General features: G+C 44.4%; 1 protein-coding gene across 1 annotated transcript; it reads right to left on the minus strand.

Annotated features, from left to right (window-relative positions):
- Positions 1–264: 264 nt before the first annotated feature.
- On the minus strand, positions 265–17,364 carry LOC115136087 (importin-9-like). The gene is given in 23 exon segments (XM_029671497.2): positions 265–1,098; positions 1,304–1,368; positions 1,480–1,587; positions 3,356–3,475; positions 3,756–3,889; positions 4,113–4,279; positions 4,496–4,771; positions 4,900–5,028; positions 8,089–8,237; positions 8,389–8,615; positions 9,187–9,225; positions 9,227–9,347; positions 11,283–11,422; positions 11,746–11,852; positions 12,086–12,184; positions 12,308–12,459; positions 12,627–12,685; positions 14,215–14,315; positions 14,449–14,744; positions 14,843–15,044; positions 15,201–15,287; positions 15,397–15,458; positions 16,904–17,364. Coding segments are annotated over 23 exon segments (3,114 nt in total). The 5' UTR covers positions 17,067–17,364; the 3' UTR covers positions 265–987.
- Positions 17,365–18,827: the final 1,463 nt, after the last annotated feature.

Below are 18,827 nucleotides of genomic sequence, written 5' to 3' on the forward strand. Positions count from 1 at the left end.
GTAAATCACATTTCAGAAGAGGCATTCACTGAGTGACTGCCAACACTTATGAAAGCACAATTCTGTGGAAGAAACACACCAAATGCTTCTGGTATGAGATTACAATGAATTGTCAAAAACTTCAAGACCCTAAGTGAAAGGTCAAACAATCTAGCAACTTGAAATGACAACTTTGACAAACATTTGGATTTTGTAACATTACAGACTATGTACTCACATTTTCACTACCTGGGAAAGTGACCAAATAACAATGGAAACTTCAAATGCTGTCCTGTTGGGAATTTATTTAGACTTTCATTCCAACTCCAGTGGGTACAATGAAATTACATGGCTTTGAGTCACCATGGGAACAGTGTGAATCCCTCATACCCACCCAGACCCTAGTTGGGACCGGAAGACCTCAAGGTTTTCATCCCAATCAGAAGTCAATAAGGCCGCCAATGTTCAATTTTGTCTTTCCGTCATCATTAAGTCTCTTTTGCCTCTTGGAAGGTTACATAATATATTTTTTTACAGACACACAAAAATAAGTGGGTTGAGTTACAAATGGGACACAGTAAAGACAGTTCATATATCATAGTTGCCCTGCCTGCTTCTCCCGTTGTAAAACATCAACCCCTCTCACATCCCAACAAGTCCAATAGGGCAGAGGAGCGAGGAGACACTAAGGAGTTCACCCCACAACTGTCTCCCGGTCCTCTCTCGGAACAAACCTGGGTGTCCCTCACTCCCCTAAATCTAACCTCAACCTTCACAAATCTGCAGTATTTTCCTGGCCATCCTTTCAGTCAGAAGACTCATGGGTAAGTGCAAGTCTGTCTCTTCTCCCCCGTCCGTTCATGTTCCTCTGTTGGAGATGGAGGTAAAGCATCAACAACCACCTGGCCAATCAGAGCCTTTCCCCCACTCAGGGGTTGGTAATTGGCTGGTGAGCGAGAGGGATTGGACAAGAGAGTTATGGTAGGGAAGGGGGTGATGGGGGCAGGTTTAGATGCTGATAGACTGCAGGACTCTCCTCTCAGCATCGTTGAGGTGGCCAGAGAACATGCTGTAGCACGGAGAGTGGGCAAACTGAGTCAGGAAATCTGTCAGGTAGGCCTAAAAAACACAAAGCACAAGAACGTTTATTTAAAAAGTGAAGTTAAGACATTAAAATACAACCCCAAAACGTCACAGACCATTGAAATCTGTTCAATTTAACTTGATCAATCTCCTCAAGGACAAATAAAAAAAGCACAACCACATTTGCCCTAACTAGTTATGTTTGTGAGATCTAAATTTAAAATGAGCAGATTAGCATTACCTGGAGGTCTATCTGATATATGGGGTCCTTCAAGGCATCTAGATCCTCCTCATAGTAGTTTTCATCTGGGGGGGGGGACAAAAAAATTATTTGATACCTGTGAAACATGGCAGATAGAGCCACAAAACATCTGCCTGCCTAGTGCACATCTGGAAGAGTCTGAGGGGGAAGTTCACCATATTTGTTGGAAGTGATGAGGTCAGAGAGAAGCTGCCCGGCCAGCCCTTCATCCTCCTCCTCATCCTCCTCCTCTTCTTCCTCCTCCTCCCACATTCCTACTGAATCTGCAGTAACAAAAAAAACACTTTGGGATCAGATACAAATGGGGCCCAATTGATTTCATAATACTAAAAAACACATACAGTTATCAGAGACCACATTTTCAACAGACAACACCAAGGTCATACGATTAAGAGACAGGAGGGTATTTTCCGGCCAAATAAAGACATGAGTCTGACACGGCTTTCAAAACTGCTTTAAACTATATGGTAAGGGAATAAATACACTGAACAAAAATATATAAAAAAAACACAACATGCAACAATTTCAAACATTTTACTGAGTTACAGTTCATAAGGAAATCAGTCAAATTAAATAAATACATTAGGCCCTAATCTATGGAATTCACATGACTGGGAATACAGATATTAATGCTGGTCATAGATAGGTAGGGGCGTGGATCAGAAAACCAGTCAGTATCTGGTGTGACCACCATTTGCCTCATACAGTGTGACACATCTCCTTTGCATAGAGTTGATCAGGCTGTTGGTTGTGGCCTGTGGAATGTTGTCCCACTCCTCTTCAATGGCTGTGCGATGTTCCTGGATATTGGCGGGAACTGGAACACGCTGTCATACACGTCGATCCAGAGTATGCTCAACATGTCTGGTGAGTATGCAGGCCGTGGAATAAGTGGGACATTTTTTGCTTTCAGGAATTGTGTACAGATCCTTGCGCCATGGGGCCGTGCATTATCATGCTGAAACATGAGGTGATGGCGGAGGATGAATGGCATGACAATGGGCCTCAGGATCTCATCACGGTATCTCTGCATTCAAATTGCCATCGATAAAATGCAATCGTGTTCGTTGTCCGTAGCTTATGTCTGCCCATACCATAACCCCACTGCCACCATGGGGCACTCTGTTCCCAACGTTGACATCAGCAAACAGCTCGTCCACACGACGCCATACGCTGTCTGTCATCTGCCCGGTACATTTGAAAACGGGATTAATCAGTGAAGTGCGCACTTCTCCAGCGTGCCAGTGGCCATCGAAGGTGAGCATTTCACCACTTAAGTTGGTTACGATCCTGGGCTGTTGTGGTTTAAACGTGGTCTGCGGTTGTGAGGCTAGTTGGACGTACTGGGGCGGCAGGGTAGCCTAGTGGTTAGAGCGTTGGGCTAGTAACCGGAAGGTTGCAAGTTCAAATCCCCGAGCTGACAAGGTACAAATCTGTCGTTCTGCCCCTGAACAGGCAGTTAACCCACTGTTCCTAGGCGTCATTGAAAATAAGAATTTGTTCTTAACTGACTTGCCTGGTTAAATAAAAGGTCAAATAAATTAAATTTAAAAAACTGGCAAATTCTCCAAAACAACATTGGAGGAGTTGCAATTGACATTCCTGCCAATTGCACGCTCCCTCAAAACCTGAGAGATCTGTGGCGTTGTGATAAAACGGCACATTTTAGAGTGGCCCTTTTATTTCCCCCAGCACGAGGTGCACCTGCGTAATGATCGTGCCATTTAAAAATCAGCTTCTTGATGTGCCACAACAGTCAAGTGGATGGAATATCTTGGCAAATGAGAAATGCTCCCTAACAGGGATGTAAATCCATTTGTGCACAACATTTGAGAGAAATACGCTTTTTGCGCATATGGAACATTTCTGGGGATCTTTCATTTCAGCTCATGAAACAAGGTACCAACACTTTATATGTTGCGTTTATATTTTTGTTCAGTGTATATCATTTTAAAATTTGTCTGAACTATCCCCTCAAGGCCAAAGAGAGAAATTGACATGCGCGGCTGTTACATAGCTGCAACGCATCACCTGGACTCCAGTCTGCTGCGGCAGCTCTGATTGCGTTGGCCTCCACCACTGATGACAGCTCATTGACAATCAACTTAAAGACCTTCACTAGCAACGGAATGTTGGTCCACTTCTCTGGATCTGGAGAAAGTGAGACCGAGACCTTATAGTAACACGAAGATGTGCATACCGTCAACGTGTAGGACCACCAAAAAAAACATTAACAATGAAAGCAAATACATTCCTTATCATACACTAGGCCAGAGAATGGGGGTGCTTATATGGAGCATTCATTCATATATAGGCAATGTCATTTTCTTGGGCAAATGTATAGAATTTTTGTTGTCGTTGATTCTCTTATATTTGACTAAATGCTTAGATAAACAGCTGATGACAAAGAGGATATCTGTATTGGTCTTACTCCTGGAAGATTTGGAGCGTGTGCGGATGCCCTCGTCAGGGCCCAAGAGCTCCTCACCCTTTACGACGATGTCCTGGAGACGCTTGTCGTTTGTGTTGAGGCCGTGCTGCAGAAGCTTACACAGGGCTACCGTACTAAAACAGGGACAGCACAGGAGAAGGGGAAACAAACGTCATAATCAAACAAAATAATGAATAGATTCTTAGCGTTTAACAGTTCAAATCCCTAGTAAAAAGGTGGAAAGGGGAGTACAGAGAGGAACACACATTTGCTTCAACGGGTGGACAACAGTCATATTCTACTTCTTCATCAATCTTGGGGAGAGTGGATGCTCCAGGGCCAACCCTAAGCCCTCACCTGACTTTGCCCTCATACTGTCCATAGAAGAGGTGCTGTCGGCTCATCCACTCGGCCATGACAAACTCCAGGGCCGGTTTCCCCGTGGGGCCCGGCAGACTGCACAGGAACTCCAACAAAGGCTCCAGCTGAGAGTGGACCAGGTGGGCAAACACCATGATCAGAGACTGGGGAGAGGAGAGAGATGATCAGAGACTGGGGAGAGGAGAGAGATGATCAGAGACTGGGGAGAGGAGTCCAGTGTTAGCAGAGTCTATAAAAATCAATTGAATGCTGGAAGCTTGACATTTTGACACCTCAACATCCCAGAACCCACTGAATTCCACCGATGGATTTAGAGGGGTCAGTTCCAGAGAGTGACAGACGGAGAGGTTTCGTTCTACCTGCATGACACTGAGTGTCTCGGCCTGCTGCATCTTGCTGAGGATGGCTCTGAGGATCTGGTCCAGCTGCTCTCCCAGCTCGGTGCTGGCGCGGGCGATCAGCGTAGACACCAGGCGGCCCACGAAGGCGGCAGTGAACTCTGATGTCCTAGGGTCAAGTAGCTGGCTGACCACCTGCATCACGTACCACAGACCACTGTGGCCCTCCATGTCCCTCCATTGGCGCACCTGCTCCAGGGCCACCGACACGTACGCCCGCAGACACTCGCCACCGTTCTGAAAAGGATGGGGTTTGAGTTAATTTCCATGAATTGATATATACAGGAGAGAAATACAATATTTTAAAAAATGTATACAAAATAGAGTTGGGATTAACATATTTGGGCCCTTCTCAGTCTGTGTACCTGCATGGTGGTGTTGTCATCTGTGCGGAGGGTACACTGGGCCACCACAGGGAAGGCCTGGCAGACCAGCATCTCAGAGAGCGGGGGTTTGGTGTATCTGACCACTGTGGTCAAGATGTCTATGGCTGTCTGTCGGGGGGGCGTGAGCACAGAAGACAACTGTCAAAATATGACTGACTGGGACCCTAAAAGTTGACAGTCAATAATAGGGATGTAACCATTCACGATAAATCAGACCCCAATTCAAAAGGTTTAAAGATACAAGTGTATTGGTCCATTGCCTGGCTACCCAGACTCCTTGCTCCGGCCAAACGCTACGCCATGCCACATACATTAGTATACTCTCTGCAATGAGTATGAATCGGAGTACCACCCCGATCAGTCACTCAATGCAAACACATTTCGGCCGGGCCGTCTGATTGGTCCAGAAACCGATGGGTTGGGCCAGAGTCCGAACATACATAGGTAAAGCGGCGGTTAGAAAATGTGATTATCTGATTGGTTAGAGAATATCCAATCGCTGAGGACTTTGTCTTGTACAACGTCCCTTGTCACCACAAATGACTTCAATGGTTGTAGTCTCAGACTATGTATGTAGCGAACGACATGCTAAATTGTGTGAGTCGTCAGGCTAAGTTGGTCCGGGGACAACAAACTGATCCAAATGTGGCATACTTCGGTCAGAAAATCAAAAGTAACAAAAAAAAAAAAAAAAAAAATTAAAATAAATTACAATTAAGATTAATAAATACATTTTTAAATACAATTTTTTTTTTTTTTTTTTTTTAAATCGCCCGGAACACCACTATTTTTTTAAACATTCTTTCTACCTTCTGAAAATACCTTCAGTTTCGAACTACATGTAACTGTGTTGATAGTCATTGATCTACAAGTCATTTTGGATGCCGAACAACCCCAGGTAATATCAGCAGCCTAGTCACACTGCGCAATCTGTCCAGCTTCGTGCACTGATCAACGCAAGGTAGGCGGCCTGTTCCGGGTCTTGCATATCTGCGCGGCACCTTCAGCAATCAAATCCTAAAACGGCTTGCACGATACTAGGAATTATTATTTGAGTGACAACCGGTGTCATTTTCTAGGTTATTGTTATCTATGTTGAAAATTGTGTTTTACCGGAATAAAAGTAAGCTACCTGAGACAACGCATCTGGCTATACCTGCTGAACAGGACTTACAATATAGTTTACTTTAAATTGTTCAGGAGTTTTGCTTTAAAACAATCAATGTATATGGTCCTTCACTCTGCGGTCCAACTCATCCCAAACCATCTCATTTGGATGACTGTGGCGGCCAGGTCATCTGATGAAGCACTCCATCACTCACCTTCTTAGTCAAATAGCCTTTACACAGCCTGGAGGTGTGTTGGGTCATTGTCCTGTTGAAAAACAAATGATAGTCCCACTAAGCGCAAACCAGATGGGATGGTGTATCGCTGCAGAATGCTGGTTAAGTGTGCCTTGAATTCGAAATAAATCATTGACAGTGTCACCAGCAAAGCACCATCACACCTCCTCCTCCGTGCTTCACGGTGGGAACTACACATGCGGAGATCATCCATTCACATACTCTGCGTCTCACAAAGACACAGCGGTTGGAAACAAAAATCGACAATTTGGACTCATCAGACCAAAAGGACAGATTTCCACCGGTCTAATGTCCATTGCTTGTGTTTGTTGGCCCAAGCAAGTCCCTTCCCCTTATTGGTGTCCTTTAGTAGTGGTTTCTTTGCAGCAATTCGACCATGAAGGCCTGATTCACTCAGTCTCCTCTGAACAGTTGATGTTGAGATGTGTCTGTTACTTGGACTCTGTGAAGCATTTATTTGGGCTGCAATTTCTGGAGGCTCCGAACTCTAATGAATTTATCATCTGCAGCAGAGGTAACTCCGGGTCTTCCTTTCCTGTGGCGGTCCTCATGAGAGCCAGATTCATGATAGCGCTTGATGGTTTTTGCGACTGCAATTGAAACAACTTTCAAAATTCTTGACATGCTCCAGAATGACTGACCGTCATGTCTTAATGTAATGGACTGTGATTTCTCTTTGCTTATTTGAGCTGTTCTTGCCATAATATGGACTTGGTATTTTACCAAATAGGGCCATCTTCTGTATACCACCCCTATCTTGTCAAAACACAACTGACTGGCACAAATGCATTAAGAAGGAAAGAAATTCCACAAATTAACTTAACCAGTCACACCTTTTAATTGAAATGCATTCCAGGTAGCTACCTTATGAAGCTGGTTGAGAGAATGCCAAGAGTGTGCAAAGCTGTCGTCAAGGCAAAGGGTTGCTACTTTGAAGAATCTAAAATACATGTTGATTTATTTAACACTTATTTGGGTTACTACATGATTCCATGTCTGTTATTTCATAGTTTTGATGTCTTAGCTATTGTTCTAAACTGTAGAAATAAATTAGAACCCTTGAATGAGTAGGTGTCCAAACTTTTGACTAGTACGTACACATACACGCACCTCGTCCTAATATTTATATATTTCTTAATTCCATTCCTTCACTCAGATGTGTGTATTGTTTGATATTACTGCACTGTTGGAGCTAGGAACAAGCATTCCACTACACGCGCAGTAACATCCGCTAAATAGGTGTATGCGACCAATCAAATTTGATTTTGGATTGAATATAAGTTTCAAATGGAAGGCAAACAGATCGTCATCGGTAGCACCATAGACTCCACTGATCAGCCAGAACAAGCTCAATAACTCAATACGTGGACACACTCCTACTGAATATGCATTCACCTGGATAGTGAGTAGGCTTATGCAATCTTAAAATTGACCCAGTTCATCAAATACAACTATTACCTTTATGTTATGCAGTTAGATTTTTTTTTTTTATACCAAAGTCAAATATATTGTTTGATTTAAAAATGTATGCATACATGGCCATCTCTGGGAAATGTTACACAAAATGTCACATTTGATAATATTGAATATCAGCCATCGGCCCTAGAAAATCCATATCGGTTGTTCTCTTAGAGTGCCAAGCAGAGATGCAGCGGGCCCCATTTTAACAGTCTTTGGTATGACTTAGCCAGGGATCGAACTCCCCACCTTCCATATCAGAGTGGACACTCACCACAAGGCTACTGAGTTGGTCTTGACGCATAATGCTGATGTAAAAGTAAGGACTTCCACACAGTGGACTTACTGCACACAGGCCAAAGGGGATCTTGTCAGGGGGGGCCTGCATAATGCTGACCAGGGTGGGGATGAGGCGCATCTGCATGGGTCCCTGGCAAGCCTCGATTTGGGCCAGCTCCTTAAAGATGTCCTGGGCCAGAGACCCCACCACTGAGTCTGGGGAGAGGACAGGAGAGTTAGATATGGTGGCACAAGTTTTCATTTGAAAGGTTGGGATAGATGTAAGCCATACGGTAATACCTCAAATCGGTCTATCGGACTCAATTAGGAACTAAATGAGTGCCAACTGCCAAGGTTAGTTACCTACCGTTACTATACTGGAGGAAGATGGCGATGGTGAGGGGGCAGATCTTGTTCTCTGCGCTGGTGGTGAAGGCTGGGTCCACGGTGGAGACGATACACAGGGTCTCCATGACCAGGGTGAGAACCTCAGAGCTGAACTGGGCTGCCAGCTGCACCAGCCCGTCCAGAACAGCAGGCAGGAACGGCTGCAGCACGTGGGTACTCTGTGACAGCTTCAGCTGGTCACAGTACCTGAGAAGAGCACACGTACGCACACATTTACCACCTGCATACATACACACTTACTGTGATGGTGGTGTTGTTTTTGTTGTAAGGCTAGTTGGGTGACAAACTCGAGAGGCATGTATCCATCCATCTATGCCATCACTGCTTTTACTTGATCTAGCTTATTGTTATTATGACTGGAGGGAAAGACGCTCTAGCTGCTCTGTACAGCATGTGTGAACTACAGAAGTTGAAGCTTTCTTAAAACTCCACTCAAAAACAAAACTGTTGGTATCCCCCCCCCCCTCATTAGTCCACTGTTGATACAGTCACTGGCCACATCATCATGACGCAAGTGACACTACTTCTCAAATGTCCAATATCTTGAAAACTTCACTGCTGACATTTTGGGAATGTATCAATTGTAGAATGATTTTTTTTCATATTTAAAAAAATACTATATATATATATATATTATTAGCATTTTTGATCATCAAATCAAATTTATTTATATAGCCCTTCGTACATCAGCTGATATCTCAAAGTGCTGTACAGAAATAATGATGGATTTTCCCTTTAAGGTGTTGATCTCACTCACCCCCAGATGGCGCGTACAGCTGAGATGCGGACCGAGGGGTTGGCTGTCGTGCAGGCCGCTGACGGTGGCCTGGAGGAACTGCTGGAGGAGCTCAGGGGTCATGGCTGCTGTGAAGCGGCTGGCTGCCCAAAGGGCACGGCCCAGCAGGAACGGAGAGGCCGCTGAGGGGGGAACGAGTTAAGGGACAGGGGGTTATTATGTAGGTAGCTACATTTCAATTTAATTTAGCTCTTATCCAGAGCGACTTACAGTTAAGCTAGGTAGGCACATACCATGAGCCACGTTCAAAACTCAAGAGTCCACGGCTGCAATGTATGCAGGTTATAGTTTCTCCACTTCATTGATATCTTTTTTAAAATGTTTACCCCGTTTTCTCCCCAATTTCGTGGTATCCAATTGTTTAGTAGCTACTATCTTGTCTCATCGCTACCACTCCCGTACGGGCTCGGGAGAGACGAAGGTTGAAAGTCATGCGTCCTCCGATACACAACCCAACCAAGCCGCACTGCTTCTTAACACAGCGCGCATCCAACCTGCACCAATGTGTCGGAGGAAACACTGTGCACCTGGCAACCTTGGTTAGCGCGCACTGCACCCGGCCCGCCACAGGAGTCGCTGGTGCGCGATGAGACAAGGACATCCCTACCGGCCAAGCCCTCCCTAACCAGATGACGCCCCACGGACCTCCCAGTCGTGGCTGGTTACGACAGAGCCTGGGCGCGAACCCAGAGTCTGGTGGCACAGCTGGCGCTGCAGTACAGCACCCTTAACCACTGCGCCACCCGGGAGGCCCTCCACTTCATTGATATCTTGACCACTGTCAGACAAGAACATACAGTGCCTTCCCAAAAGTACTCAGACCCCTTGACTTTTTCCACAATACAGCCTTGTACTAAATATTTTAGATTTTGTTTTAAATCCTCAGCCATCTACACACAGTACCCCATAATGACAAAGCAAAAACAATTTATAAGAAAAAACAGAAATACCTTTGCTAATTCAGACCCTTTGCTATGAGACTCGAAATTCACCTCAGGTGCATCCTGTTTCCTTTGACTATCCTTGAGATATTTCTATAACTTGATTGGAGTCCACCTGTGGTAAATTCAATTGATTTGACATGATTTGGAAAGGCACACACCTGTCTGTATAAGGTCCAACAGTTGACAGTGCATGTCAGAGCAAAAACCAAGCCATCAAGTCAAATGAATTGTCTGTAGAGACAGGATTGTGTTGAGGCACAGATCTGGGGAAGGGTACCAAAATATTTCTGCAGCATTGAAGGTCCACAAGAACACAGTGGCCTCAAGCATTCTTAAATGGAAGAAGTTTGGAACCACCTAAACTGAGCAAACAGGGGAGAAGGGCCTTGGTCCGGGAGGTGACCAAGAACCCGATGCTCACTCTGACAGAGCTTTAGAGTTCCTTTGTGGAGATGGGAGAACCTTCCAGAAGATCGAGGTAAAGATGAACGAAGCAAAGTACAGAGCGATCCTTGGTGAAAACCTGCTCCAGAGCGCTCAGGGCCTCAGACAGAGCCAAAGGTTCACCTTCCAACAGGACAACGACCCTAAACACACAGTCAAGACAATGCAGGAGTGGCTTCCGGACAAGTATCTGAATGTCCTTGAGTGGCCCAGACAGAGCCTGGACTTGAACCCGATCGAACATCTCTGGAGAGATCTGAAAATAGCTGTGCAGCAACGCTCCCCATCCAACCTGACAGAGCTTGAGAAGAATTGGAGAAACTCCCCAAATACAGGTGTGCCAATCTTGTAGCGTCATACCAAAGACTCGATGCTGTAGTCGCTGCCAAAGGTGCTTCAAAGTACTGAGTAAAGGGTCTGATTACCTATGTAAAATGTGATATTTAAGTTATTTATTTTTAATAAATTAGCAAAAATTGATAACCTGTTTTTGCTTTGTCATTATGGGGTATTGTATGTAGATTAATGAGGGAAAAAAACATCAATTTTAGAATCAGGCTGTAACCTAACAAAATGTTGAAAAAGTAAAAGGGCCTAAATACTTCCCGAAGGCACTGTAACCAAACACTGCTGCCCAGGAGCTGAGCAAGAGATCCCAGACGGACTAACCTGCGAGGTTGAGGTCAGCCAGGATGACGTTAGCCAGGAAGCCGTGCATATCAAATTGAATCCGGCCGTTCTTCACGTTCTCTGTGATGATGGTCTTCACTGAGCCCAGAGCTAACAAACACACCTCATGGACCTTCCACCTGCAGGACGGGATAACACAGGGGTGAGGAGAGAGCAGACCTCGAGTCTGACTGCATGGTGATTGTTTAGCTATGGGGTGCATCTCAATAGTCAAGTGGTCTCCTCCTTGTCTCCTTTCCTCAGTCTGCACAGACATAAAAAAAAAAAAACCTGGACAGATGAAAGCAAATTCCTGAAAGGCATCCATTCTGATTTCACCTAGCCTGTGTTTTCAGGTCAGTGCATAGGACAAACAGGAGACAAGAAGATGAAGCCACTAATGACTTCTGAGAGACAACCACTGTCTATTGTCATGCAGCCGGTGTGTGTGTGTGGTCCTCGCCAGTGTTCGTTGCCACTGTTCTTGGCCTGCTCCGCTTCCTGCAGGTGTCTTGTCGCTGCCGCCACCAACGCTGCCGCACTCTCGTTCTGGAACTCTGTCGCCACAGCCTGTTGGATGAGGTGGACAGTTGAATTGAGGGAGAAAAAAAAGAGAATTGTGACGTCTCCAAAAAGGTCACATCGACCAGAACCAACACATGGAATGGTAGCAGTCTGCGTGTGGGGGTATTATTTTATGAGGGGTTCAAACTTAGAGCCACAGAAAGGAGTGCATAATATGGGGAAATAAGGTATCATTTCAGATTTGCCCAAACTATTAGTGTCCCACGTGAAGTTCTCACCAGCAGCAGGTCCTGGGCGGAGATCCTGACGGAGTAGGAGAAGGTATCGTCATCCTCGTCCTCTACAAACTGCTGGGGGTTGGCCGTCCACACCTTGATCTACAGAGAAATTACTACGGATGAAGAACACATACACGATACCAAATGATGTCTTTTTTTTTTTTTGGACAAAAACTGATTCTCTTAAAAATGTCACACACACACGGGTGAGGTTGTTTGTACCTGATCCTCAGTGATCTGCATGTAGACAATGATGTAGTAGATCAGTTCAGGCAGAGCCCTCTTCACTGTGCTCTTGAACTTGCTGTTCTCCAGCAGCGTGTGGATGAACTCAAAGACACTAAACACCAGGTTCTCAAAGCCCAGAACCTCACCTGGGAGAAAAACGCACACAAATAAATACCTCAAATCTCAACCAAGACGACTCATATCGAGATCAGCCCGTGTCACGTAGGTTGATTTCATTTATTCGACAATTGGAGAGAAAACAAAAGTACATATACAACCAGTAAAGATGTGAATGGGATAAGGACGTACTCACCGTCAGAGTCAATGAGGTCGTCTACCTCCTCTGTGTAGTTGACTTCTGTTCTGACATAAGTGCACACCCGGTTAAGGAAACCCCCATTCTCAGGACATCGACCATTCTCTACAGCTAGGTGGGCTCGCTAGCTCCCATTTAAACTTTTTTTTTTTTTTAAGTTAGAGTGGAGATAATAGCTCATTATTGACAGATGTGAACCAAAAGGGAATGAAGACAACAAGCTACAATAAGATGAAAGTAGAGGTCGACCAATTCATCGGAATGGCCGACTTCAAGTTTTCATAACAATCGGAAATTGGTATTTTTGGACACAGATTTTTTTTTTACACTGTTATTTAATCTTTATTTAACTAGGCAAGTCAGTTATGAACACATTCTTATTTTCAATGACGGCCTAGGAACGGTGAGTTAACTGCCTCATTCAGGGGCAGAACGATAGATTTTCACCTTGTCAGCTCAGGGGATCCAATCTTACAGTTAACTAGTCCAAGGCAATAATGACCTGCCTCTCTCTCGTTGCACACGACAAGGAGACTGCCTGTTAGGCGAATGCAGTAAGCCAAGGTAAGTTGCTGGTAAAACTGTGCTAACTTATCTTATAAAAAACAATCAATCAATCATAATCACTAGTTAACTACACATGGTTGATGATATTACTAGATATTATCTAGTGTGTCCTGCATTGCGTATAATCTGACTGAGCATACAAGTATCTAAGTATCTGACTGAGCAGTGGTAGGCAGATGCAGGTGCGAAAACATTCATTCAAACAGCACTTTCGTGAGTTTTGCCAGCAGCTCTTCGTTGTGTGTCAAGCATTGCGCTGTTTATGACTTCAAGCCTATAAACTCCCGAGATGAGGCTGGTGTAACCGATGTGAAATGGCTGGCTAGTTAGCACGCGCTAATAGTGTTTCAAACATCACTCGCTCTGAGCCTGTGGTTGTTTCCCTTGCTCTGCATGGGTAACGCTGCTTCAAAGGTGGTCGTTGTGTTGCTGGTTCGAGCCCAGGGAGGAGCGAGGAGAGGGACGGAAGCTATACGGTTACACTGGCAATACTAAAGTGCCTATAAGAACATCCAATAGTCAAAAGTTAATGAAATACAAATTAAATACAAATGGTATAGAGGGAATTAGTCCTATAGTCCTATAATTCCTATAATAACTACAACCTAAAACTTCTTACCTGGGAATATTGAAGACTCATGTTAAAAGGAACCACCAGCTTTCATAGGTTCTCATGTTCTGAGCAAGGAACTTAAACGTTAGCACATATTGCACTTTTACTTTCTTCTCCAACACTTTGTTTTTGCATTATTTAAACCAAATTGAACATGTTTCATTATTTATTTGAGGCTAAATTGAATTTATTGATGTATTATATGAAATTAAAATAAGTGTTCATTCAGTATTGTTGTAATTGTCATTATTACAAATAAAAAATAAAAATTTAAAAATCGTCCGATTAATCGGTATCGGCTTTTTTGGTCCTCCAATAATCGTTATCGGTATCGGCGTTGAAAAATCATAATCGGTCGACCTCTAGATGAAAGAGCAGAGGACATAGTTGCATTGTGAAGGATATACAGCAGCGCTCTCTGTCAGGGTGTTCCAGACGATGGGCAGGATCTGCTGCATGGACAAAAACATGGGTTTGGGGAAGTTCTTCACTAGAGCAGTCACAGCCTGGGGACGAGGTAAAAAGGTGGAGAGGGTGGATCAGGACAACTGATAAGATTTGGCCTCCGGATCCCAAAACTACAACATCTGGCTGTATAGGTCCATGGGAGTATAAATCCTTCTGTGGTCATCTTCTCACCTTGAGGACCTCCATCTTGAGGCCGCTGTCTGAGGAGGGTCCATCAGGCATCTGCAGGGCCTGAATGAATGCCTCAGTGAACTGCTGCACTACGGGGAAGATCAGGGCCTTGGCCGCACCCTTCTCCAGCTCCTCTATTGCACAGATAAGGTAGGCACAGGTGGTGAAGATCTCCACGGCTCTGGAGCGGGTACGGATGCTGTAGATCTCCATCATGGTGAAGATCTTGTACATCTCAGGCAGAATTACTGGGGCCACCAGAGGCATCTGAGTATCTGTCACCTCACGGGTAAACTCTTTGAGAAAAGGCCAGAGGGATGAAGTGAATACATGGAGCAAATAGAAACGGAGCACAAAAAGAGAGGTCAATTTGGAATTGGGGATGTGTCCTTACCTGTGAGGACCCTCATGGCCCCGTGCACTGCGCTGACGTCGCCGCTGACCAACAAGTCCATGAGAAGGGTGAAGAGCTGAGGCCAGGCTTCGGGCCAGTCCCAGTGGGCGATGGCCGACACAGCATAGGCCACGCTGGACCGCACCTTACTGATGGCCTCCCTGAGACCCCCAGGCAAAAGCTCCCTGATGGCTGCCTTGGCCTGGAGAGAGAGAGAGAGGGGGAGAGTGAGAGAGGGGGTCATTTAGGCATCATTAGCTGTTTATTAAATCCTCCTCACTGTTTTGAAATAGCTAGCCATTGACAATGATCCATTTCAACTAGGCTAGTTGAAAGAATGACATGTCGCTTTGCTTACCCGGTCTGTGGTCTCTGGGGGCCTGAACTTCTCAGACTGGGAACACCAGTGGGTCTCCACATACTGCTTCAGGATGACTGAGGCCAACTGAACACATACAGTATAATGAATTAATTGAATGATAGATATAGCAGTGTGAAAGAGATGCTGAGAAGTAGTCATACACCATATCACTAAAAATGTTCTGCTAACTAACCTGACGAATGGCCAGAGCTCCCTGAGTATCCACAGTTAGCTCTGAAAGGTGGACTCCAAACTCTACAACACAAATTAAGCAACATCAACACAGTGGACAGATCATCAGGCATACAGACACTCTTGGAAGCACACTAGCCATGTCATGGGGGGGGGGCATGCATGCATGGAACAAAATGTCCATATGATTTGACTCATGACCGACTCATCGACAATTCTAAGCACCTTTGAACATTTACAACAAGCACTGGAGAACTCTCCCAAAGGGTTTTATGCTCGTCAGTCGGACTCATCCCCTCTTCCCTGCAACGACCCACCACTCTGTCCCCAGCTTTAACTGAGTGACATCAAAGTCGAGGAGACAATGTTCCATACATAGAGCAGCTCCCACAGGAAGAGGCCTGCTGGGCCCATTCTTGCTGCTGTGACACTGCAGTGGATCCTGACAGACAGCCTGTACAATCAGCCTTTTTAGCAGTGTCAGAGAGGAACGCCACAGACAAAGGCACTGTACACACTGTCCCTATATTCACCCCCACCCCATTTTGGATTAATTGGCAAACTGGTTTAGGGTAGCTACTGTACTTTATTATATAGCTAAATAAGAATATGGTAGCTAGTCATTCAACACGCATAGGATAGTAGGGTAAGGGCTTGTGGAGCATTAAGATGAAACAATGTTTTTCCGGGGTGGGGGGGGGGGGGTATTAAAACATGAAAAAAGCATAGTTGTCAAAACGACTGATGCCGTCAGTTTTCAAAGGCCGGAATCCGCAAGGCATCATATTCTCGGGAAACTTTCCAGATCGAATGGTTGCAATAGCGACCCTAAAACGATTTCAAAGCCTTGATAATCGATTCATCCTATCACCGGTCACCCTTCTAGAATTTCAAGTGGCAAGCAGGGCTCTGAGCTCGAAATAAGATCTCACGAATGAAAATTACTAGCTAGCTATCAAGTCTTACCAGCTGCTTATAGTCAGTTCCACCTAGCTAACTAGTAGTTGCACGTATTAGTTAACTTGCCATTTTAATTGGAGGCAGTTCAAATAGATTATCCCTGGTTGAATTGATCCGCCATCATGTGTGTGGATGCTAGTTACAACAACACAGAGTGGAATCAAATTGCTGCTAAATTAGCTAGCAATCAAGAATGCTGGAGGCAGACACTCTCACTCTCTCACACACACACACACACACACACACACACAGAGAGAGAGAGAGAGAGAGAGCTAACTAAACTTGTTAGCCGCTAACTTAGGTAGCTAGTTGGGAATAGGCTAACTTCACTAATTTGCGCCACTTGCTAGCCATTTGGAGAGAATCGAACATCTTATATTGTTTTATCAGAACAAGCCATCATGACAGTAATGTTTTGTCTGCTGTACAGTAGCTAGCATTTATCTTTCAATACAGACCCATCATATGCATGGAATTTATCGATCATGTCATTTCACGCTCTTGACATCAGCTGGTCTAGCAATTACTAGAGTCCATGCTTAACTTACCCTCTGTCACTTCCAACACTTTTATTTGCTCCTCAGCGGCTGCTCGCACTTCTTGAACCGGGGACAGGATAGCCGTTAACGTATCAATCAGGGCTTCTTTAAGTCCTTGTTGAACCAGTCCGGCAGAGGCCGACCGAGGACCCGCCGCACTCATGCCTGCCATGTTTTCACCCGCAAAGCCTGGAAGCCTGGGCAGCCCACTACAGCCGTCGTCACTAGTTAACACAGCCACCAAGGCAAAAAACCCGCATATTTCTACAATTTCTTACAATCAGATTTTTTTTAAACATAACCACACTGCCGTATAACTACATTAACACCCCCAAAGCCGTTTTTTTAAACGATATAGGCTATTTTGACTTTGTGATTGTGGCTGTGTCTATTAGAAACACGCTAGTCTTAATTTAAATGTAGGGTTAGGCATGATGTTAGCAATGCGGTTAGGGTGATGGTTAGGTTTAAAATCAGATTTTAATTAGATACATTTTAGAAAGGGGCGGTGTTTAGTCATAATTATGACATAGTGGCTGTATTAACTAGTGACGACCAGTCGAGGGACCAGTGGGCGGGACTTCGAAATAACTTTTTTTTCTTCCAAGATGATGCTTGGGTTTGTGATTAGATCCATCTTTTGGCTAGGATGTGAGACAACCAGTAAAAAGTCAATCGGGTGTCCTCTGCCTTCAAAATAATTGTTGTTCCGAGGAACTTTGGTCTTAACTTGAGAAAGTCAACGTTAGGCAAAATAGCCAGACTGAGTATAATGAAGATCGTTGTATAATGATGACCCTATAGTGACTATTGTGATTGTGCCATATGTTTAGATTTCACTCAATTAAACCAGCTTCTTTACACATCACATGGGATGAATGTAAATAGTTTTAAATCCTTCATCTACTTCATCTTATCAGAGGTGAATGTATTGTGTTGGATACCTACCTAGTGCCTACTGGGCATTTGCTATGAGCGCTCCAATGTTTTGAAATCAGTACAGATGAAGAAAAGGTGATCAGGGAATGAAAGTCGCTTTAGTTGCACTCTTGTCCTCATAATACAATAATATTCAGCTGATCAAATATCTGTTTTGTTCTTTGTTCAAGTAATTGCCAGGAAAGCAACAAGACTAGTTTCATCCTCCACACTTACGTTTTAAAGTTATAATAGTTCAGGCTACTGAAGAAGAGACCCGTTCCTAAATGTTGCATCTTTGTGCCTGTGGCAACATGCAACAGAGACTGTTATCTACCATGAAGGCCATTTTGAAGGTTTGCTGATCTTGTTTGTCAAGCTGACAGTTGACTGGACAAACAGATTATAACTGCCTCACAGCATTGATGATCATCTATACACCATCAATTCAGGACACCATAGAGCTATAGAGAGCCTTTGCCTCTGAGACTCTGTCCAAAAACAACCCCTCACCCCTCTAGTCTTGCAGTTATGAAATGAGTGGATAGACGTAAGCAACATAACCCGGAAGCTCCCCTAGACCAATCGGAAGACTAGTTGAGAATCACAGTATAATAACCTAGTTTTACACCTATCCAGTCCCTTCAGATCTGCAAACCCCAAAGAGGTTAAGGACCTGGGGTTGTTTTTGGAAGAAGCCATTATATAGCCGACCAGTGGTTATAGTCAACATCTTTATATTGTTCTTTCATTTTTCATTCACCTAACACCAGCACATATGGTAAGTGAATTTACAGCTTCGATGGGGTGAACTCATTATCTTACCCCGCAAACCCTCCCATCCCATTTACTCAGACAGTGTAAACACTCTGCTTTTACAGCTGTAATTGAAGTCTTTGTACAAAATGTAAAGGAAGTACTAGACACATGGAAAAGCAACATACATTGAAAACACTCCATGTAAAAATAGAAAAAGCCAGGTGGTTTTTGGTGCTAAAATTACACTCACTTGCTG

The sequence above is a fragment of the Oncorhynchus nerka genome, linkage group LG2 (assembly GCF_034236695.1).
Source record: "Oncorhynchus nerka isolate Pitt River linkage group LG2, Oner_Uvic_2.0, whole genome shotgun sequence".
Classification (NCBI taxonomy): Eukaryota; Metazoa; Chordata; class Actinopteri; order Salmoniformes; family Salmonidae; genus Oncorhynchus; species Oncorhynchus nerka.